Raw genomic sequence first — 24,409 nt, forward strand, 5'->3', positions numbered from 1 at the left:
TAGGGGTTAATAAGTGTAAGGTTAGGGGTGTTTAAACTCGGGGTACATGTTAGGGTGTTAGGTGCAGACTTAGGAAGTGTTTCCCCATAGGAAACAATGGGGCTGCGTTAGGAGCTGAACGCTGCTTTTTTGCAGGTGTTAGGTTTTTTTTCAGCTCAAACTGCCCCATTGTTTCCTATGGGGGAATCGTGCACGAGCACGTTTTTGAAGCTGGCCGCGTCCGTAAGCACCGCTGGTATTGAGAGTTGCAGTGGCGGTAAATATGCTCTACGCTCCCTTTTTGGAGCCTAACGCAGCCCTTCTGTGAACTCTAAATACCAGCGGTATTTAAAAGGTGCGGGGGAAAAAAAGCCAGCGTTAGCTACGCGGGTCATTACCGACAAAACTCTAAATCTAGCCGAATGTGTTATTAGAAGTCCAGGATAATTTAGGAAGCATTGCTGCTGGCTATTATGACATCTAAGGTAGTTTTGTGTCACTTCAGTTCTGTGTGTCTTTAAGCACTCCGCTGAGCCCTGCAATGGTATAATATATATGGAAGTGAAAATATATACAAGAGCTAGACTAGGAGATGGTTTATGTTTCATTATAACTTTACTGCAATAGTGCCTTTATTTTTATGGTCTTTTGGATGAATTAATTACTTTTAATTTTTGTAAATATATGTGCACATTTATAATTTGTTTAAATAGACACTAATACATTTTGACGTGATAATTTCTGGTTTACTGGTACAAATTCTTTATTAATGGAATTATTTTTATTCTTTATCATTTTAAAGTCTGTTTTTGCATATTGCTTCACTTCATGTGACCTTTCTTCCTATGACGTCTCTTACTGAGATGTCAGTGAATATGAAAAATTACTGCAAATGATGGCAGCATTGCGCTTTCTATGGTTGGGAGATGTCTGTATTTGCACAAACGTTATAATTAGGAAGCTTTACCACTAATTAAAATGGAACACATAAATATTATTTGTATTGCTGTGTTATGAACGCACTACTGGCTAGACAGCCATATAAAATGCTACCTCTTGTGCCTAACTTTTTTTGGGGAGGGGGGTGTATATTTTTTATTATTATTTAAATATAATTAAACAGTCTACTTGAAAAATTGTATTGTTTGTTTAAAAAAGATAAATAATCCCTTTATTCCTCAGTTTTGCATAACCAACACAGTGATATCAATACACTTATTACCTCTGTGATTACCTTGTATCTAAGCCGCTGCAGACTGCTCTGTTACCTCAGTGCTTTTGACAGACATGCATTTTAGATAATCAGTGCTGACTCCTAAATAACTCCACGGGAGTGATCACATTATCTATTTGACACATGAACTAGCACTGTAACTGTGAAAAACTGTCAAAATGCACTGACATAAGAGGCGGTTTTCAATGGTTTCGAAATCAGTTTGAGCCTACCTATATTTAGCGTTCAACAAAGAATACCAAGAGAACAAAGCACATTTGATGATAAAAAGTAGAATTGGAAAATTGTTTAAAATTGCATACCCTGAATCATGAAAGTTTAATTTTGACTAGACTGTCCCTCCCTTTAATTCCTATGCTGCGTTGTAACAATAACCATATGCCCAGGATGTGTTCCAGAGACGGGTATCGTCAATATTATAGGGTAGGTGTAAAAGCTTGGTGCTGCAATCCATATAATAAGCTATGCATAAGTCTAACTTATACTATTACTATCAAATGGGTGTTTAGATTGCAGAACTGAGTGAGCGGAGCAGCAGAGTAGGTTGTCAATACTCCAGTAACCTGCTTGCTTGCTCTGCTGCAGTGTATCCCTGGAAATGCTTAGATTATTTTTTGCCAGGGCTGCCTTTGTAAAAAAACAAAACAAAAAAAACCCACTATAGTCTCTGCTGCAGTCTACATGTACACACCTATCCATGGCCTGTGTGCTAGCAACAAACAGAAGTGTACAGAAATAGAACGTGTAAAGAGGCAGCTGTGCCTTTAAGGTTACAGAAGACGACAGACATTTTACTGAAGGGAAAGCATTTTTTTTTAATTTTTACTATATAAATAATTCAAAAGGCCAGAGATAAACACGTTTTATATTTCAGTGTATTTTGTTAAGTCATAGAAATACAAATAAATATTTTTCACATGCAATATTATGGTATTAAATTCACAGAGAAAAAAAAAATCGAAATCAAACTTCTCTACTTACATAAATTTCATTGTGATCAAAACGTATTTTGAGATTATTGATAAAGCTTTCCTCATTCAGCGGCTCCAAGAGTACCATGTCCCCTACGCCTATCATGTTGTCCAATAAGGACGTCTTCACCTCCATTTTGGCCATTGTGCCCTTTAAAAAGAATAAAGGAAAATCTATAAGAATATGAAGCATCTCAACAAGTTGAACAAGTGTCTTATTCTATACTGTACTGCATCACAAAAACCGATCCACAACATTCACAGAAACACAGGAGGTTTTGTGCTGACACAGATTTAAAAAAAATAACTAAATATATTCAGTGACATATTTGAGAAAACAGAGCATCTAATAATATAGCAAAGACTCAAAAGGACATAAAACCCTCTCTTGCTATCATTTGTTGAAGAGAATACCTAGATAGGCTAAAGAGCAACAATACATTACTGGGAGATAGCTTCTTATTGGTTGCTGCACATATATGCCTCTTGTCATTAGCTTATCTGATGTGTTCAGCCAACTTCCAGTAGTGCATTGGTGCTCCTTCAAAAAAAGGATACCAAGAGAATGAAGCAAATTTCATAAAAGTAACATTAGAAAGTAGTTTAATCCATTTCTACCTATGTGCTAGGCTGTTTTGCAGTTTTTAGATGCTGCTCATATTTAGGTTATGGAGGTTTGAATACCACCCCCCCTCATCCAGCAGCTCCCCTTTATGGCACATCCAGGATTCCACATGCATGGTGACATCACCAGTATCCCCGGATTCCCCAGGCAATGCCATGAAAAACTTACAGTTTCATAAATCATACCCCTATAAACAAATACGAGATTTAAATAAATATTTATTAAAGTATTTCAAGCATTTTATTTTTGCACTGTTGCTTGCATAGAATTAAATATGGCCAACTTTCCATAGCTGTTGTAAACTAGTTGTAAATAAAACATCTCCATAGACTTTAACCCCCTCCTCTACCGGGAATTTCAGATAAAAGCTTGCTTACCTATGAATAGGGCATGTATATTATTCAAATAAAAATAGTACAGACTCAACATTCTAAATATATAAGGAATGTAACAAAACATGCAAAAAACAATCAAATTAGCCAAAATTGAAAATGAAAGATTAATTGCAAGGTTTTTTTTTTTTTTTTACATAGATGGCAAAAATAAATCTTAGGACAATACAGGTACATTAAAATATGTGAAGGGTAGCATGATTAAAGGCTTGATGTATCAATCAAGGGTGGACAGGGGCGTATATATTTACTCCTGTCTGCCCCAGCTCTCTGGCATACAGGAATCCGCTGCCGGAATTCAACCTTGCACACAGCCAATCACGCAAGGGCAGGAGCTGTCAATTAAACTTGTAAAATTTAGAAAAAGTGTTTAAGGAGGACCAGGTAGGGGACTTACAAATCTGATACATTGAGGCTTCATTCTTAAAAGCCCAAGAGGAAGCCACTGCTTTAGTGGAATGAGCTGTTATCCTCTCAGGAGGCTGTCGTCCTGCTGTCTCATAAGCTAAGCGGATGACACTCCTCAACCAGAAAGATAGGGAAGTCGTAGTAGCCTTCTGCCCCTTACGCTTCCCCGTATAGATGACAAACAAAGAGGAAGATTGTCTGAATTCCTTAGTAGCCTGAAGATCGAACTTCAAGGCACGAACCACATCTAGGATTGTGAAGCAAACGTTCATTTGCTAAAGAAGGATTATCAGCATGAAAAACCAGATAAGGGGTTTCACATTGCTAAGCAGAAATCGCAGAAACTCTGCGCGCAGAGGTATTAGCCAACAAAAAAAAGAACAGTATGCATTGGCTTAAACGGAGCCTGCTGCAAAACACTAAGAACAAGATTGAGGCTCCAAAGCGGAGCCCCAGATCTAAACACAAGTCTGATCCTAGCCAGAGCCTTAAAGTGAATGTAAATTTAGATGATAAAGTGCCCGGTTTTTAAAAATCTGATTAAAAACAGGGGCACTTTAATTCATCAAAATTTATATTTCACTTGTGTTGTGAAAATACTAACCTTTTAATCTTGACAGCCACTCCAGCGATTCCCTTGGTCGTCGCAAGCCTCTTCATATATCAGAAATGACAGATCGGTCATCCTCCAATCACGGCTTACCCCCTGGTGGAATCAATGTCTGATTCAACGCTGTGATTGGAGGAAGCCAGATTCCTCATTTTAGACCCGGGAAGAGGCTTTGCGACGGACGGGGGAAGCGATGCAGAGGCTATCAAGTATTTTCACAACACGAGTGAAATGTAAATTTTTCTGAATTAAAGTGCCCCTGTTTTTAATCAGATTTTTAAAAACCAGGCACTTTATCATCTAAATTTACATTCACTTTAACAAAGGACTGCACATCCGGAAACTCAGCCAATCTTTTGTGCAGTAAACGACGAGTAACTGGCTTACAAGCTTGAACCAGAGAGTGTCGATAACACTCTCAGAAAAACCCTCTCTCCACGCAGTCAGCCTCAGAGAATCTAGATTTTGATGAACAAAGGAACCCTGTATCAACAGATCTCTGCAACAAGGTAACCTCCACTGAGGAGATGAGGACATTCCCACCAGATCCGTAAACCACGTCCTTCGTGGCCATGACGAAGCAATCAGAATCACTGATGCTCGTTCCTGCTTGATGCGAGCCACCACACAAGGGAGAAGCGGTAATGGAGGAAAAAGACTGAACCTTCATGGAACTGATAGGGCATCTATCAATTCCGCCTGAGGATCCCTCGACCTGTACCTGGGTAGCTTGGTATTAAGGTGGGATGCCATGAAATCTATCTCCAGCATCCCCCACTCGCTGCAAATCTCTGCAAACACCTCGGGGTGAAGAGACCATTCCCCTGGGTGAAAGGATTGCCTGCTGAGGAAGTCCGCTTCCCAGTTGTACACACCCAGAATATGAATCGCTGAAAGCAAACATTTGTGAGTCTATGCACACTCTAGTATCCGAGATACTTCTCTCATCGCCAAGGAACTTCTCGTTCCCCCTGATGGTTGATTTAGGCAACCGAGATTATACTGTCTGATTGGAATCTGATAAACTGGGACGAAACCCAGAAGAGGCCAAGCCTGCAAGGCATTGAAGATTGCCCGGAGTTCTAAAATATTGATCGGAAGGGACCTTGTGCCTTCTTGCTTGCGTCCGTAGTCAGAAGCTTCCAGGACGGTCTCAAAAAGCATGTGCCTTGGGACAGATGATCTGGACAGAGCCACCAGGACAGCGAGTCTCTCTACAGGCTGTCCAGCATGATCTGTTGAGACAGATCTGAATGGTCGCCACTCCATTGTCTCAGCATGCATATTTGTAAGGGTTTGAGATGGAATCTGGCAAAAGGAATGACGTCCATGCAGGACACCATGAGTCCGATTACCTCCATACACTGAACCACTGAGTTTCTCGAGGAGGCCTGGAGGGCAAGACATGCAGAAGTTAGCTTGCAACGTCTCTGATCTGTGAGAAATATTCTCATGGATATGGAGTCTATTATAGCTCCCAGAAAATTCACCCTTGTACTTTGAGTAAGGGAACTCTTTTCCAAGTTTATCTTCCATTCATATAATCGAAGAAGAATGAGAAGGGACTGAGTGTTCTTCCGCTAGACGAAAAGATGGTGCCTGTACCAAGATATCGTCCAGGTAAGGTGCTACTGCAATACCTCGTGGTCTGGCAAGGGCTAGAAGAGCCCCCAGAACCTTTGTAAATATCCTTGGAGTAGTAGCTAGGCCAAACAGAAAATCTATAAACTGGAAGTGCTGGTCCAGAAAAACAAACCTCAGGAACTGAAAATGTTCCCTGTGAATCGGGACGTGAAGGTATGCATCCTTCAGTTCTATTGTGGTCAAACTGTCCTTCCTGAACCAGAGGAAGAAATGACCGTATTGTCTCCATCTTGAAAGAGGCAACACTCAGAAACTTGTTTAGGCACTTTAGGTCCAGAATTGGACGAAAAGTTCCCTCCTCCTTCTTTGGAACCACGAAAAGGTTGGAATAAAACCCCAAACCTCTTTTTGCTGTAGGTACTGGGACAATTGCTCCTAGAGAGGAGAGATCCCGTACGCAACCTAAGAAGGCAGCCCTCTTCTCTTATCTTGTAGACAGACTGAAGAGTAGGAATCTGCCCCTGGGCGGATGAGATTTGAATCCTATCATGTATCCTTGAGATACAACCTCCAAGACCCACGGATCCTGTACATCCTGAAACCACGCATCTGAAAAAAGAGACAGCCTGCCCCCTACTCGATCTGATCCCGGATCGGGGGCCACCCCTTCATGTCAATTTGTTCTCGGCTGGCTTCTTAGTCTATTTGGACTTATTTCAGGAGTGAGCCGGCTTCCAACTACTCTTGGGCTGCTCGGACTTGGAAGAGTACTGCTGTCATTGTGACTTGTCAGCACAAAAGGAACGAAAATTAGACAGTTGCCATCCCTTAGGCCTATTCTTCTTATCCTGCAGTAGGAAGGCACCTTTCCCTCTGATAACCATAGAGATAATGGAGTCCAGCCCTGGACCGAATAAAATCCTCCCCTTGAAGGGAAGAGAAAGGAGTCTGAATTTAGAAGTCATATCCGCAGACCAAGACTTCAACCAGAGAGCCCGACGGCTAGAACTGCAAAGCCAGCAGCCTTTGCATTTATGCGAATAATCTGCATATTCGCGTCACAGATGAAGGAGTTAGCAATTCTCAGTGCTTTAATTCTCTCCTGAATATCCTCGAGGGGAGTCTCCACCTCAATGAGGTCCAACAGAGTGTCGCACCAGCAGGTAGCTGCTCCAGCAACCGTGGCTACAGCTGCAGCCAGTTGAAATAAAAACCCTGTATTTTGAAACATCTTCCTCAGAAAAGTTTCCATTTTCTTATCAATAGGCTCTCTAAAAGAAGAACTATCCTCCAGAGGGATAGTAGTAATTATGCTTCGCCAGCAGAGAGATAGCACAATCCACCTTAGGGATGAAGCCCCACAAATCCAATTGAGAGTCAGGGACCGGGAATAACTTTTTAAAAGTAGACAAAAAAAGTTCCTACTATTTCCCATTCGTTACAAATAATGTTCGCCATCTTAACTGGCACAGGAAAAGTCAGAGGGATCTTCCTATCTTCATAAACTCTAATTGAGGGATCTTAGGCTCCTCAGGGAGAGTAGCCTCTGGAACTTCTAGTGTAGACAGAACCTACTTTAATAAAAAACGCAGATGCTCAATTTTAAATCTAAAAGGAGGGTTCCTCCACTGAAGGAGGTTTAGAAACTGAAGTCTCTGACTCAAAAACTTCACCCTCTAAAGTTACATCATCCTCAGATAGTTGGGATATAGTAGCTAAATTTGAAAAATATTTAGATGACTCTAGGTCAGGAGAACTATGTTTAACCTTTCTCTTGCGTTTGTTAGAGCAAGGTAAGGCATTCAGGGCTGCAGAAACCGCCGATTGTAACTGCGCTGTAAAATCCGCTGGAAAAAGTCCTCCTCCAGATGGAGGATTAGTTGAGCCACGGGGAATTGCATGTGGAGCGGGTAATGTAGAAAGAGTAGTAATTTCTCAGGACCCAGATTCCTGAGAAGTAGACAGCTCAGAAGGGCTAATAGCACTATGAGTATTAGCAGGCTTGTCTCCCTTCTTAGACTTTAGAACAGTGTTTAGGTAAATGGAACAAAATTGAGCAGGCAGGCAAACCACAGCCTCCTCACAATATAAACAGGAATTATTAATCAGTACAGAAGGAGCGGAACCTTCTAATGTAGTGTCAGAGTTCTCCATAGCTTTGTATATACCCACAGAAGGACAAGCAAAAAAACGCTTTTATTTAAAAAATGGCACCTTAACACTCCCAATGGCTGGGGCACTAGACCCAGACAGATAACAGTGAAAAACGCTTTCCTCAGGAAGGATGTCTGCCGCAGGATCATAGGAAATTAAAGAGACCGCACCCGGTTCCCCTGTTATGAAAAAGGGCACCAAGCTATTATGAGCTGTGCAACACTTCAAAAACGAAAGTGAAATCGGTTTGTCCCAAGAAAAAAAAACAAAAAAAAAAAAAACAGTCTATGAGCCAAAATAAAACTCTCACATTAAAGGGACACTGAACCCAATTTTTTTCTTTCATGATTTAGATTGAGCATGACATTTTAAGCAACTTTCTAATTTACTCCTATTATCAAATTTTCTTTATTCTCTTGGTATCTTTATTTCAAACGCAAGAATGTAAGTTTAGATGCCGGCCCATTTTTGGTGAATCCTTGCTGATTGGTGGATAAATTCATCCACCAATAAAAAAGTGCTGTCCAGAGTAATGAACTAAGAAAAAAGCTTAGATGCCTTCTTTTTCAATTAAAGATAGCAAAAGAACGAAGAAAAAATTATAATAGGAGTAAATTAGAAAGTTGCTTAAAATCGAATGTTCTATCTGAATCACAAAAGAAATTGGTTTGGTTCAGTGTCCCTTTAAGCAGATATAAACAGGAGCCACACTGTGACCCTGTATAGTGTATTAAAATGTATATATAAAAAATGGTCTTACCCTCCAGGATCCATGCTGTGGAACAGGCACAGCCTCTCAACTGTGACAGTCTTGCAGCAGTGCTTCTGACATGGACTTGAGTGTATAGCAGCAAGCAGTGAAACTCGTCAACACCGATTGCTCAGGAGCTGCTAGCGATCGTTTGGTTGGGTTCGCAGAAGAACTTTCCCTGCATCTCCAGACTCTAACTTTCATCAATACTCTTACTGAGAGGTTGACATGATTACTTAAAAACACCAGTCCTTTATTGAAGGGAACAAACCCATTACAGGACTATCCAAATCTTCTGACACTTCTCTGCCACCTCCTGTAGTGACAAAAGGCAAAGAATGACTGGGGGATAGGGGAAGTGGGAGGGATATTTAAGCCTTTGGCTGGGGTGTCTTTGCTTCCTCCTGGTGGCCAGGTGTTGTATTTCCCAACAGTTAGGAATGAAGTTGTGGACTCTCCCTGCCTTATGGAAGGAAAGCTTCTCTGGGATCTTCTTTGTTCAAAATATTTAAAAAATTAAATGGTCGCTAATTGTAGCTGCACACAAATTCCCGGCACTGAAGAGGTTCATCAGTTAGCCGTTAGGTGGAAGGGTAATTCACTACAATTCAGCAAATATTACGCATGACACCTCCCACCCCTTGATCAATCCCAAACAGCTCAGCTATTTTCCCAGTAGTTCATTACTGTTCTGACCATGCTTATTCAACAAAGAATGCAAAGAGAAAGAACATTTAATAATATAAGTAAATAGAAAAGTCTAGGGCTGCAACAACTAATCGGTAAGACTCATCATAAAAATAGTTGCCAACAAGGGATGGAATTTTTTTTTTATAAAAATACATATAATTTTTTGCACAATACCATCTGCAAGAGTTAAATAGAGTGAAGCAGCTGGTGTTGTGCAACTTACCAACTAATCGCAGACCACCTAGTCGATAATGAGATTTGTTGGCAACTATTTTTGTGATTAATCTTACCGATTAGTTGTTGCAGCCCAAGAAATGTCTTTTAAAATTAAATGCTCTGTTGAAATCATAAAAAAAGTTTAAAAAGTTTGACTTCTATGCCCCTTTAAACCTGTAAAGAACATGCACATATAAAAGAAGCCCTAACACACAATGAAAAAAGGCGTCCAAATTCTTACTTCCTTCATGTCATGAACTACATGAGGTAATGATAGGCTGCAACTGCAGGTTGTCTAAGAACTTTAACTTAAGGGACATTTCATGTTCCTCCTCTGTTCAGGGGTGCCACCATTTTGAACTTAGCCGTCAACGCAGGTACCTGAAGGACACGTGTAAACAAACACATAAGCACTAGAACGCAGTGAAATCAGATTTAAAAATGGTGGCAACCATGACTAGAGGGAGGCAGGGAATAACCCTAATACCATGCTCAGGTTTATGAAAAGGAAAAGGGAGATTAAAAACACAAGACACACATAAGCAAATAAATATAAATCTTCTCATAGGTTTAAAATGTGAGAAAAACAAAATTTATGCTTACCTGATAAATTTATTTATTTCCGGACATGGAGAGTCCACGATTCAATTCCAATTACTAGTGGGATATTCAACTTCTGGCCAGCAGGAGGAGGCAAAGAGCACCCCAGCAAAGCTGTTAAGTGTAATTACCTTACCCATAACCCCCAGTCATTCAGTTAAAGGAAATAGAAAAGAAAGAATCACAAGGGTGAAAAAAGGTGCCTGAAGTTTACTCAAAAACTGCTGAATTATAATTAAAAGAGAGGGTGGGGTTGTGGACTCTCCTTGTCCGGAAAAAAAGAAATTTATCATCAGGTAAGCATACATTTTGTTTTATTTCCTATGACATGGAGAGTCCACGACGTCATTCCAATTACTAGTGGGATCCAATACCTAAGCTAGAGGACACGGAATGAACAGGGAGGGAGAAAAAGGCAGGAGGACCTTTCTCCCAAAAGAGGCCTCAGCCAAGGCAAAAGTATCAAATTTGTAGAATTTGGAAAAAGTATGCAGAGAGGACCATGTAGCCGCCTTGCAAATCTGTTCCACAGAAGCTTCATTTTTGAAAGCCCAATAGGAGGAGACAGCCCTAGAGAAATGAGCCGTAATTCTCTCAGGAGGCTGCTGTCCAATCAAACTACTCAACCAAAGAGACAGAGTAGTAGAAGTGGCCTTCTGACCCTTACGTTTTCCAGAGAAAACCACAAACCGGATTGCCGAAAATCTTTAGCAGCTTGTAAGCAAAATTTTAGAGCATGCACAAGATCCAAGTTATGCAAAAGACGTTCTTTGAGAGAAGAAGGATTAGGACAAAAAGAAGAAAAATCTGGTAAATCTGACAGACCTTTGTGCAAAAGGATGGATAACGCAGAAATCTGACCCTTTAGAGTACTGACCGACAAACCCTTCTCCAGGCCCTCCCGAAGAAAGTACAAAATCCAGTGAATCCTCACCCGGCTCCAGGAGAGCCTTTTAGATTCACACTAATAAAGAAATTTATGTCATATCTTATGGTAAATCTTGCGAGTAACAGGTTTGCGAGCCTGAAGCATAGTTTCAATGACCACTTCAGAAAAACCACATCTAGACAGAACTAGGCGTTCAATCTCCAAGCAGTCAGCTTCAGAGTATCTAGGTTTGGATGGAGGAAAGGACCCTGAATTAGAAGGTCCTTCCTCAGAGGTAACCTCCAAGGAGGTAGAGATGACACCCATACCAGATCCTCAAACCAGATCCTGCGAGGCCATGCAGGAGCTATTAGGATCACTGATGCTCTCTCTTGTTTGATACGAGCAATGACTCTTGGAAGGAAAGCAAACGGAGGAAACAGATATGCCAGAGAGAACATCCAAGGAACTGCAAGAGCCTCTATCAGAACGGTCTGAGGATCTCTTGACCTTGAACCTTACTTTGGAACCTTGTCTTTTTGGCGGGACGCCATCAGATCCAGCTCTAGAACTCGCCACCTGAGGGTTATCTGATATAACACTTCCGGATGGAAAGCCCACTTCCTGGGAAGAAAAGTCTGTCTGCTCAGAAAGTCCACCTCCCAGTTGTCCACACCTGGAATGTGGATGGCAGAAAGAAGGCAATTGTGAGCTTCCGCCCACTGTAGAATGCGAAACACCTTCGTCATGGCTAAGGAAATCTGAGTCCCTCCCTGGTGGTTGATGTAAACCACTGAGGTGATGTTGTCCGACTGGAATCTGATAAACCAGACTAAAGACAGTTGAGGCCACGCTGATAGGGCATTGAAGATTGCTCTCAACTCCAACATGTTTATGGGAAGAGAGGACTCTTCCCGAGACCACAGGCCCTGAGCTTTCAGAGAACCCCAAACAACTCCCCAGCCTGACAGGCTGGCATCCGTAGTCGCAATCTCTCAGGAAGATCTCAGGAAGCAAGTGCCCTGAGACTGATGCTCCTGAGACATCCACTACAATAGAGAGTCTCTTGTTAGGTGGTCCAGATTTATCATCTGTGACAAATCTGAATTCCTTTGACGGAGCATGCAAAGCTGCAGCAGTCGTAGAGGAAACCGAGCAAAAGGGATGATGTCCATGGATGCCATCATCCGACCAATCACCTCCATGTATTGAGCCGCTGATGGACAAAAGGCAGACTGGAGAGAAAGGCAGGAATCAAGAAGTTTGGATTTTCTGACCTCCGTAAGGAAAATCTTCATGGACATGGAATCTATTATAGTCCCTAGGAAACAAGCTGTTGTAGATGGAGTTAGAGAACTCTTTTTCAAATTCACCTTCCAAGATGACGTCTGAACCAAAATGTCGTCTAGATAAGGCACCACAGCAATACCCTGGGATCTGATCACTGCCAATAGCGCCCCCAGAACCTTTGTGAATATTCTGGGAGCCGTGGCAAGACCAAACGGAAGCGCAACAAACTGGAAATTTTTGTCCAGAAAGGCAAACCTCAAACTGGTGATGTTCCCTGTAAATGGAAACATGAAGTATGCATCTTTCAGGTCTATGGTCGTCATTAACCTTCCTGAATCAAAGGAAGAATGGAACGAATAGTCTCCATCTTGAAGGACGGAACCCTGAGGAATTTGTTAAGACACTTGAGATCTAAAATTGGACGGAAAGTTCCCTCCTTTTTGGGTACCACCACTAGATTTGAATAAAATTCTATACCTTGTTCCCTTAGAGGGACTGGTACAATAATTTCCAGGGAGGATAGGTTTAAGAAGGCCTCATTTACCTGGTTTGATGATAGTCTTGACAAGAGAAATCTGCCCCTTGTAGGGCAAGACTTGAATCCCATTCTGTAACCCTGGGATACTATGTCCACAGCCCATGGATCTGTGACAACATTGCGTATCCAGGCTTGATGAAAAAGAGAAAGCCTGCCCCCCACCTGATCCAAACTTGAATCGGGGTGGAACTTTCATGGTGATTTAGAGTCAGCAGAATGCTTCTTGTTCCATTTTCCCTTATTCCAGGGCTGGTTGGATTTCCAAGTTGACCTGGATTGGTCTGGAAGAAGAAGAGGAGGACTTCTGTCTCAAAGTTGGGAAAGGAACGAAAATTAGAATACTGCTGACACCTAGGTCTATTCTTCTTGTCCTGAGGCAGGAAAGAACCTTTTCCACTTGTAATCTCTGAAATGATTTCTGCCAGACCAGGTCCAAACAGAGTTTTATGAAAAAAAAGTGGGGTTAATTAGATACTAACACTCTATATTGGTTTCTAATGGCTAATCCCAGATGGTAAGCAGACCTCCTAACCGCAAATCAGACAAAAAAGAAACAGGGGGGGTATGGGACAGTGCTAAAAAGCAAAAGAGAACTATGTAATAATAGTTAACCATATGGTGTGAAAAAAAATTACAATCACTTATGTGGGTGTACGTGATAAAATGTATTGTGAAATGAAGAGCAATACCTAAGGGATAAATATATAAACAAACAAAATAAATGTGTTGCAAATTCAGTAAATGTATTTAATTATTAGAATCCAATTTAAAAGAGTAACATATAGGATGCCGGCATCTGAATAACAATATAAATGAAAAAAATACAATACTAATGAGAGTATTGGTAAAATCAACAACAATGAATATTAATAAAATCAACAAAAATGCAATAATAGTAGTAGGCAAGTTATGAAATGCAATTGAGTGAGAGCTAGTTGCTATTATGCTATTCAAGCATTAAAGCTGAGCAAAGTTGTATACAATATACAAACAGTGAGAAAACAGGTACCTGTGTACCGTATGATACCTGGTGGAAAAATAACTGTCCTACTGGGATAAAGTCTGTGTTGGAGACTCACAGTGTGGTGATGTATCCAAATGTATTAACCTTCATTGAATCTGAGGTTTAAAAAGGCTGTAAATAGTCTACAAAATGTGAGTATAGGTTTACCCCTGGATCTACCATTCTACGGACTACTTTCCTTTACTGACTTTTGGATCCTTGCTGGATATACAGCTCCTACATCAGTGACTTGTATTTTGACCCTTAAACCAGAATCGGTAGTAGGACTGAGAGGTACCGCCACATAAACTGCCCGGTTTGTAAACAAGCACCTCGGTCCCAGCATCTGCCTATAAACATTTTAAGCATCGAGGGAACCTCCTTATACAACAACGCTCATTTGGAACTTATTCCCCTAAGGGGTAAACCTATACTCACATTTTGTGGACTATTTACAGCCTTTTTAAACCTCGGATTCAACAAAGGCTATTACATTTGGATACATCACCACACTGTGAGTCTCCAACACACACTTTATCCCAGTAGGAGAGTTATTTTACCACCAGGTATCATACGGTACACAGGTACCTGTTTTCTCACTGTCTGTATATTGTAAACAACTTTACTCAGCTTTAATGCTTGAATAGCATAATAGCAGCTAGTTCTCACTCAATTGCATTTCATAACTTGCCTACTACTATTATTGCATTTTTGTTGATTTTATTAATATTCATTGTTGTTGATTTTACCAATACTCTCATTAGTTTTGTATTTTTTTCATTTATATTGTATATTGTTATTCAGATGCCAGCATCCTATATGTTACTCTTAAATTGGATTCTAATAATTAAATACATTTACTGAATTGGCGACACATTTATTTTGTTTGTTTATATATTTATTACTTAGGTATTGCTCTTCATTTCACGATACATTTTATCACATACACCCACGTAAGTGATATTATTACATAGTTCTCTTTTGCTATTTAGCGCTATCCCATACCCCCCCCCCCCCCTGTTTCCAAACAGAGTTTTACCCTTATAAGGTAAAGCCAAAAGCTTGGCCTTAGAAGAAACATCAACTGACCAGGACTTTAACCACAGACCCTGCGTGCTAGTACACACAAAGCTAGTCATCTTAGCTCCCAGTCTAATTATCTGCATGTTAGCATCGCAGATAAAGGTATTGGCCAGTTTGAGAGCTTTGATCCTATCTTGGATTTCATCTACCGTAGTTCTCTTTGTAATAAGATCAGACAAGGCATCACACCAGTGAGATACTGCCCCCGCAACCATGGCGATACTCATTGCAGGTTGCCACTGTAATCCCTGATGGATATACATCTTTTTTAAGTAAGCCTCTAGCTTCTTGTCCATAGGATCCTTAAAGAACAACTATCCTCTATAGGGATGGTAGTTATTTTAGCAAGAGTAGAAATAGCTCCTTCTACTTTAGGCACTGTGCGCCAAGAGTTGTGAATTGAGCCAGCAACAGGAAACTTTTTTAAAAACAGGGGAAGGGCAAAAAGAAACCCCTGGCTTATCCCATTCCTGAGCTATAATTTCAGACATCTTCCTTGGAACAGGAAAAAACTCTTCAGAAGATGGAGAATCATAAACTCTATCCAGTTTAGAAGACTTTGAGGGGTTGACAGCACCTGAAGGTTCAGAGTCATCCAAAGTAGCTAGAACCTCCTTCAGTAGTAACCAGATGTGCTCAAGCTTAAATCTAAAATTTACTTCTTCAGATTTGAAGATTTTTCTGCTAGTGTCAGAGTCTAAGAATTCACCTTCAGAAGCTACTGAAGTATTTTCCTCATCAGAGAAATGAGAAAGATTGACTAATGCAGACTTAGAGGGGTTTAGAAAACTTACTAGCAGGCAAGTGATTCGATTTCCTCTTACGCCACCGATACTGTATAAGTAATCTGAGCGGCAAAATCCCCAGTAAATAAACACCCCCAGGAGGTTGAGAGGACACAGAAGGCACGGTATGAGAAACAATTAAGGCTTGGGACATTTGAGGAGAAAGCTGAGGCATATCACGCACAGCATTATCCTGAGAGACAGTTGGCTTTGAAGGGGGTCATTTATCCTTACATTTTAAAGCTTTAGCTAAACAAGAGGAACAAAATTGCATAGGAAGAACAATTTGGGCCTCTAAACATAATAAACATTTATCCATAGAGATGGACTGATTCTGTTCTGAGTCCATGCTAAAGTGTAATATGTCCCACTAGTAAAGACAAAAATATTATGTAAATAAAAATTTAAATCATCAAATTAATTATTCAGGGTGTAAAAAAAAGGAAATTTATGCTTACCTGATAAATTGATTTCTTCTACGATACGACGAGTCCACGGATTCATCCTTTACTTGTGGGATATTATCTTCCTGCTTACAGGAAGTGGCAAAGAGCACCACAGCAGAGCTGTATATATAGCTCCTCCCTTCTCTCCACCCCAGTCATTCGACTGAAGGTATAGGAAGAGAAAAGAAAAGCTAAAAGGTGCAGAGGTGACTGAAGTTTTGAAAAATATAATCTGTCTAAAATGACAGGGAGGGCCGTGGACTCGTCGTATCGTAGAAGAAATCAATTTATCAGGTAAGCATAAATTTCCTTTTCTTCTACTAGATATGACGAGTCCACGGATTCATCCTTTACTTGTGGGATACAATACCAAAGCAACAGGACACTGATGAACGGGAGGGACAAGACAGATACCTAAACAGAAGGCACCACTACTTGAAGAACTTTTCTCCCAAAAATAGCCTCAGAAGAAGCAAAAGTATCAAATTTGTAAAATTTGGAAAAGTATGAAGGGAGGATCAAGTCGCAGCCTTACAAATCTGTTCAACAGAAGCATCGTTTTTAAAAGCCCATGTGGAAGCCACAGCTCTAGAATGAGCCGTAACCTTTTCAGGGGGCTGCTGTCCAGCAGTCTCATATGCCAGGCGGATGATGCTTTTCAGCCAAAAAGAAAGAGGTAGCCGTAGCTTTTTGACCCCCTACGTCTTCTGGAAAAAACAACAAATAGAGAAGATGTTTGACGGAAATCCTTGGTCTCTTGTAAGTAAAACTTCAAAGCCCGAACCACATCCAAGTTATGTAAGAGACATTCCTTCTTAAAAGAAGGATTAGGACACAAGGAAGGAACCACGATTTCCTGATTAATATTCTTATCAGAAACAACCTTAGGAAGAAAACCAGGTTTAGTACGCAAAACCACCTTATCCGAATGTAATATAAGATAAGGTGAATCACATTGCAACGCAGAAAGCTCAGAAACTCTTCGAGACGAAGAGATAGCAACTAAAAACAAAACTTTCCAAGATAATAGTTTAATATTGATGGAATGCATGGGTTCAAACGGAACCCCTTGAAGAACATTGAGAACTAAATTCAAACTCCATGGCGGAGCAATAGGTTTAAACACAGGCTTGATTCTGATTAAAGCCTGACAAAAAGACTGAACGTCTGGGACATCCACCAGACGCTTGTGTAGTAAAATTGACAAATCAGAAATTTGTCCCTTTAAGGAACTAGCTCATAATCCCTTCTCCAATCCTTCTTTCAGAAAAGACAAGACTTTAGGAACTGATGATGATCCTTGTGGATAGGAATGTGAAGATACGCATCCTTTAGGTCCACTGTGGTCATATATTGACCTTCCTGGATCATTGGCAAAATTGTTTGTATAGTCTCCATCTTGAACGATGGGACTCTGAGAAATTTGTTTCAGACTGATTTTAGATCTCAAATGCCTAAAGTTCCCTCTTTTTTGGGAACCACGAACAGATTGGAGTAAAACCCTTGTCCCTGTTCTAGTTTTGGAACTGGGCAAATTACTCCCATGGTATAAAGGTTTTTTACACAGCGTAAGAATGCCTCTCTTTTTGTCTGGTCTACAGACAAACATGAAAGATGAAATCTCCCTCTTGGGAGAAATTCCTTGAATTCCAGTTGATACCCCTGGGTCACAATTTTCAATGCCCAGGGATCCTGAACATCTCTTGCCCAAGCCTGCGCAAAGAGAGAGAAAGTCTGCCCCCTACTAAATCCGGTCCCGGATCGGGGGCCACCCCTTCATGTTGTCTTGGTAGCAGCAGTGGGCTTCTGGCTTGTTTACCCTTATTCCAGGTCTGGTTAGGTCTCCAGACTGACTTGGATTGAGCAAAATTCCCTTCCTGCTTTGTGTCGGAAGAGGAAGTAGAGGGTCCTTTAAAGTTCCGAAAGGAACGAAAATTATTTTGTTTACCCCTCATCTTCACAGCCTTATCCTAAGGTAAGGCATTACCTCCAGTAATGTCAGAAATGATTTCCTTTAATTCAGGCCCGAATAGGATCTAACCCTTAAAAGGAATAGCTAACAGCATAATGCTCTACGTGCTAAGATGGCAAAGCCTGTATTTTTCAACGCTAATTTAGCCATTTGAAAAGCGGCATCTGTAATAAAAGAATTAGCGAGCTTAAGAGCCTTAATTCTATCCAAAATATCATCTAATGGGGTCTCAACCTTAAGAGACTCCTCTAGAGCCTCAAACCAAAAAGCTGCTGCAGTAGTAACTGGAACAATGCAAGCTATCGGTTGTAGAAGAAACCCCTGATGAATAAAAAGTTTCTTTAGAAGACCCTCTAAGTTTTTAACCATAGGATCTTTGAAAGCACAACTGTCCTCAATAGGTATAGTCGTACGCTTAGCTAGAGTAGAGATGGTTCCCTCCACCTTAGGGACCGTCTGCCAAGCGTCCCGAATAGTGTCAGATATGGGAAACATCTTCTTAAAATTAGGAGGGAGAGAGAACGGAATGCCTGGTCTATCCAATTCCTTAGTAATAATGTCCGAAATTCTTTTAAGGACAGGAAAAACATCAGTGTAAGAAGGTACCTCTAGATATTTGTCCATCTTACACAATTTCTCTGGTGGTATCACAATAGGGTCACAATCATCCAGAGTCGCTAAAACCTCCCGGAGTAACAGGCGGAGGTGTTCAAGCCTAAATTTAAAGGACATCATGTCCGAATCTGTATGAGGCAACACATTTCCTGAATCTGAAAGTTCTCCCTCAGACAGCAATTCCCTGACCCCCAAATCAGAGCACTGTGAGGGTACATTGGAAATGTTCAATAAGGCATCAGAAGACTCCGTATTTACCCAATACCTGACCTACTGCGTTTATCCTGTAAAACTGGCAGTTTAGACAATACCTCTGTAAGGGTAGTAGACATAACTGCAGCCATATCTTGCAGAGTAAAGGAATTAGACGCACTAGAAGTACTTGGCGTCGCTTGAGTGGGCGTTAAAGGTTGTGACACTTTGAAGAGAATCAGGTTATGCCATCCAATTCTCCCCAGACTGAGAATCATCCTTAGACATATTTTTATCACCTAAAATATGTTCTTTGCAGTGTAAGGACCTTTCAGTACAAGAGGGACACAATGTAAGTGGGGGTTCCACAATGGCTTCTAAACACATAGAGCATTGACTTTCTTCAATGTCAGACATGTTGAACAGGCTAGTAATAACCACAAAAGTCGTGAACAAAGTTTATTTTGAAAAAAACATACTGCACCTTTAAGAAGTAAAAAAAGCACACAATTTTTGCAAATCTGCTTCAAAATGCTATTAAGTTTACAAATTTAGCATATATCCTCTATATATTGTATCCTGATATTGCACCACAAGGGACCAATTAAACCTCTATAGGAAAAAACCTTATTACTAAAAACGTTATGAAACAGCTTAAAACAACCCCCTGCACCTCTGTGGCGCCTATCTGCCCTCAGGGGTCTGACCAACATCTCACTATGACTCTGGTAGACAGTCTCTCAGATATGGCCCAACCGAAGCTGAAGTTTGCTGCCTTCTTGTGAAAACCAACTGCGCATCTGAGGCGCGAAAATTAGGGCCCGCCCATCATATGCAATGTACTCTCAGCCTAAAAAAAACGCAAGGAGCGGTACAGAAACTAGCCATGTAGATTTAAGCATCCTAATTGTACAATAAAGCCATGTGGACCCCCAGCACAATGCGCAACACCAGTGAATGTGAACCGTTTGTGCAAATAAAAACGTTATGCTGCCCCAGTGTCTAACCATGCTGCAATCATTTTCTTGCTGCATTTAGCCCCATAACAATTAATACACAGGTCTCCAGTAATACCCCTTCTTATGTCTATAGGTTTACTGCTTACCCCTTCCCTCTTGGGAACTATGTCAGCCTGTTCTGAAATATCACAGTCTCTTCAGAAGTAAATGACTGAACATACTTCAATGCTTGTAACATGAAAATGTTCCCCACACTGAAGCTTCTCTAGTACTCCTCAGCCATTCTGTGGGAACTCATATGGATCTTAGTGACATCTGCTAAGATCATCAACCTCCAGACAGAAATCTTCTTCTATATGCTGCCTGAGGAAAAATAGTACTCACCGGTACCATTTAAAATAAAAAAATGCTTGATTGAAGAAACTAAAAACTATCATTTTAACACCTCTTTCACTTTACCTCTTCCTATTACTAGTATAGGCAAAGAGAATGACTGGGGGTGGAGAGAAGGGAGGAGCTATATATACAGCTCTGCTGTGGTGCTCTTTACCACTTCCTGTTAGCAGGAGGATAATATCCCACAAGTAAAGGATGAATCCGTGGACTTGTCGTATCTAGTAGAAGAAATGATAAATAGACATCAAAGTCGCTATTGAAAAAAACCTCAGATTGCCTGAGGCTCCTACCAGCCAAAAGAGACACCCCACTAGTAAGAGGAAAAACAAAACTCCTTGTAGAGATTTCCTCTCTTCTTAGACGATCTGGGTAGAAGATAAAACTCTAATCAGACAAGAAACTTCTAGCTGGGAATCTTCTGCTCTGTAGCAAAAGATCGCTATTGTCCTTAACTGCTCTGCAAAACCGGAAGTTCGGGTCACGTGAGCGAGACCAATGTAAACTGCGCAATATTTTTCTTCAGTGAAAAAAAATGCACAAAAGTGACTCAGTTAAAAAACGGTTTTCCTGTTTTAAGCACCAAGTAAATAAGCCCTCAAGAGCGATGATAAAATAAACCTCCCAACATAGACGTAAAAAGGAGAGAAAGGTTATGAAATAAAGGATATCCTTTACTATTAACCGCTAACATCTTTTAGCCAAGATGCCTGCTCATACTGCAAATAAGTGCCACACTGTATCTAAGTCAGATATTTTGTCCCCAATATGAATCCTTAAATTATAAAATTATTATAACCTAGAAAGGTTCTGTACCTAGAAGGCAAAGGCACTTACCTTAGATTCAATTGCATGATAGATGCTAATCCTTAGGTGTGACAGGTACATCACTCCCTCTCATGGACCTGTAGGAAAAGAAAGAACAGAGTAACCAACTCTGGATTTCTACAAAGGGGTAGCAAAGTGTTAAAAGTAAAGCAAAGACTTCCTTGCCGCCTTTTAACTACTAAAAGCCACCACTACTCTTACTCAAGAGATTGACATGGACACAATCCTTGCTTGCAGGTAAAAGTACCCATAAAAGGATTAAAATCTTCAGACACCAACCTCGCACAACCTCCATTGACAGAGAATGACTGGGGATTATGGGCAAGGGACGTTACACTTAACAGCTTTGCTGGGGTGCACTTTGCCGTCTCCTGCTGTCCAGGAGTTGAATATCCCACTAGTAATTTTAAGAACGTCGTTGACTCTCCATGTCATAGGAAATAAATATAATAATAATTAGTCACTAAAAAGGTTTTAATCAAAATAAAGTTTTGAAAAAGTACTTTTAATATTCACAGATGGCGTTACCCAATAATATGTAAGAAAGAACAGAAACAAAATTTAAAGGGGTATTCCAATGTAAAATTGTTCTGCTCCCTTTAATTTTAACAGCCCTTTTATTATATAAATGAGATAACTAATATACCTATAATATAACTATAATTTTAAACAGACTTAAAGGGACAGTCAACACCCATGAAAACTTTAACCCATACCTTAGATAAACAAGCCTGCACCGCATCCCATCTTCAATAACACTAACGTTAAGTGGCTAATCTTCAATTAACATTTAGTTAACAGCGGCAGATATGGCCACTAAACTCCTCCTCCTCCGTACCCTTCTTGTTTTAAATAAATACTCGTTCACAGGGACACTGTTCTATTTCTAATGCGCATGCGCTATATAATTATAGTACGCTCACTATTAGAAATAGAACAGTGTCTCCGTGAACGCGGCTAAAGAATCTAGCCGAGGATTTGTTTCTCATTGGCTGAACACTTAGAGAGTCTCCTACGTAACAGGGGGAGGAGTTTGGCGGCCATATCTGCCGCTGTTAACTAAATGTTCATTGAAGATTAGCCACCTAACGTTAGTGTTATTGAAGATGGGATACGGTGCAGGTGGTTGATCTAAGGTATGGGTTAAAGTTTTCATGGGTTTTGACTGTCCCTTTAAGTTCTGTACAAAACAGTATTGCTATTTTTATTTATTTATTGTTTTTTAAAATAGACTAACTTCCTGCAGCTTCAAAAATTCCCATGAAATTAAAAAAGAATGTTTCGGGAAAGAATTCCTCCATGCTTATATAAATTATTTTCTGGTATTGTTGACTTGTATCATCACGTCCTGGACCTATAACCAAGTGCTGCTATGTATATAAAATTGATGTCCCAATTACATTTTGTTTCCTTTCATCACTTTAATTTAGCGAAATCTGAAAACACTTAGGTCCTTACATGGGGTATTTCTCATAGTTCATAAATACAACCACAGTTGAAACGTGTCCATTATGTCCAAGCTCTGTATACCATATGTAAAGCGAATAGTTCCCTGTATTAGGAAATAAAGGACACTTTATATATTTGTATCTAACTGTATGCTTCATGAAGGACAAAAACAACAACAAAACAAACGCAACAGCTTTTCGTTAAAAAGTTTAATTAATTTTATAGAACTCGCAACATGTGACACCCACTTTGTTTTATATCATTTTAACACAGATATTTGCATTTCACAATTTAGTAACATTTTCCCGGTATCCAGTTCAGTTAAGTAGACTAGCTGCTCCTAGAAAAAGTTCAGTAAAAGGTGCCTGCTATATGGTCAGTCAAACTAGAATTCTTGTAAAAATCAGATTTAAGAATTATAATATGGAAAGTCTTGGTAAATGGTAAAAACCAGGCACTGAGTATTCACAATCACAGAACTGGGAAAGAATTTAAAAGGGACAGTGTGACGAACCTTCTGGTTCCTTGAAACCTTTATCTCTACAAAAGGACATAAAGGGACACCAAATTAACCCGCAAATCCCGCCTACACCAACCCAGCTTAACACTTGCTGCCACCATCAAGAATTTTAAATTGAAAGGGTCTCATGGAACCCAATAACACATAATTAACAATTAGGTAACATGCCTTTAATCTTGCATCTTCAGATATTAGAGCCCAAAGAATTAGATTTTCTATATATTTAATAACAAAAATACCAAATTATAAAAACATTCAAAATAACATATATGCAAAGATACAATTCTTTAAAATAAAATGGGACATAATAAACAAACAATTACCAAATTCCTTTAGGTATATGGTGAGAACCTGCTTAAGTTGTTGCTCCTTCTGGTCCCATGCAAGTTCTACGTAAGTTTTGTGTAACATTCAGTTGTAACTAATTTATGATCATTCAACCACTTATAGCAAGCCTTAACTCACAGTATCATGAAATACCATGCACCAGGAGGAGGGGGTCTTAAAGGGACAGTCTAGGCCAAAATAAACTTTCATTATTCAGATAGAGCATGTAATTTTAAACAATTTTCCAATTTACTTTTATCAACATTTTGCTTTGTTCTTTTGGTATTCTTAGTTGAAAGCTTAACCTAGGAGGTTCATATGCTAATTTCTTAGACCTTGAAGCCCACCTCTTTCAGATTGCATTTTAACAGTTTTTCACCACTAGAGGGTGTTAGTTCACGTATTTCATATAGATAACACTGTGCTTGTGCACGAGAAGGTATCTGGGAGCAGGCACTGATTGGCTAGACTGCAAGTCTGTCAAAAGAACTGAAAAAAGGGGCAGTTTGCAGAGGCTTAGATACAAGATAATCACAGAGGTTAAAAGTATATTATTATAACTGTGTTGGTTATGCAAAACTGGGAAATGGGTAATAAAGGGATTATCTATCTTTTAAAACAATAAAAAATTCTGGTGTAGACTGTCCCTTTTAGACCACAGCATTCCTGAACAAACACAGATCTTACATAAATAACATTTCAGATTAACCTGACAATGCTGAGACATACCACCTCTGTTGGGTAGCCAATCCAGGTATCAACTACTCCTCATGAGTGTTTCATGACAGACAGTTTACCCCTTTAAAATTTGTTCCCAATGATCCATTTTTTAATTGCTAAAATGAATTATATTTTTACAAATAGCGCCTTAGCCTTTATATTGACATTTGAAATAGCTAGTTTAGCCTGTAGTTTCCCTACCTATAC

The 24,409-nt window shown here is 40.0% G+C and overlaps 1 protein-coding gene across 3 annotated transcripts in view; it reads right to left on the minus strand.

The window, feature by feature from the left end:
- The window catches only part of MYO1B (myosin IB), a 482,457-nt gene that overhangs the window by 428,385 nt on the left and 29,663 nt on the right, over positions 1-24,409 (minus strand). For all 3 annotated transcript variants that reach the window (XM_053698590.1, XM_053698592.1, XM_053698591.1), the window contains exon 2: positions 2,195-2,335. In XM_053698590.1, the coding sequence (XP_053554565.1) occupies positions 2,195-2,329 (135 nt within the window). In that variant the 5' untranslated portion in view covers positions 2,330-2,335. The remainder of the gene's footprint in view (positions 1-2,194; positions 2,336-24,409) is intronic.

This window comes from Bombina bombina, chromosome 1 (assembly GCF_027579735.1).
Source record: "Bombina bombina isolate aBomBom1 chromosome 1, aBomBom1.pri, whole genome shotgun sequence".
NCBI classification, from domain to species: Eukaryota; Metazoa; Chordata; class Amphibia; order Anura; family Bombinatoridae; genus Bombina; species Bombina bombina.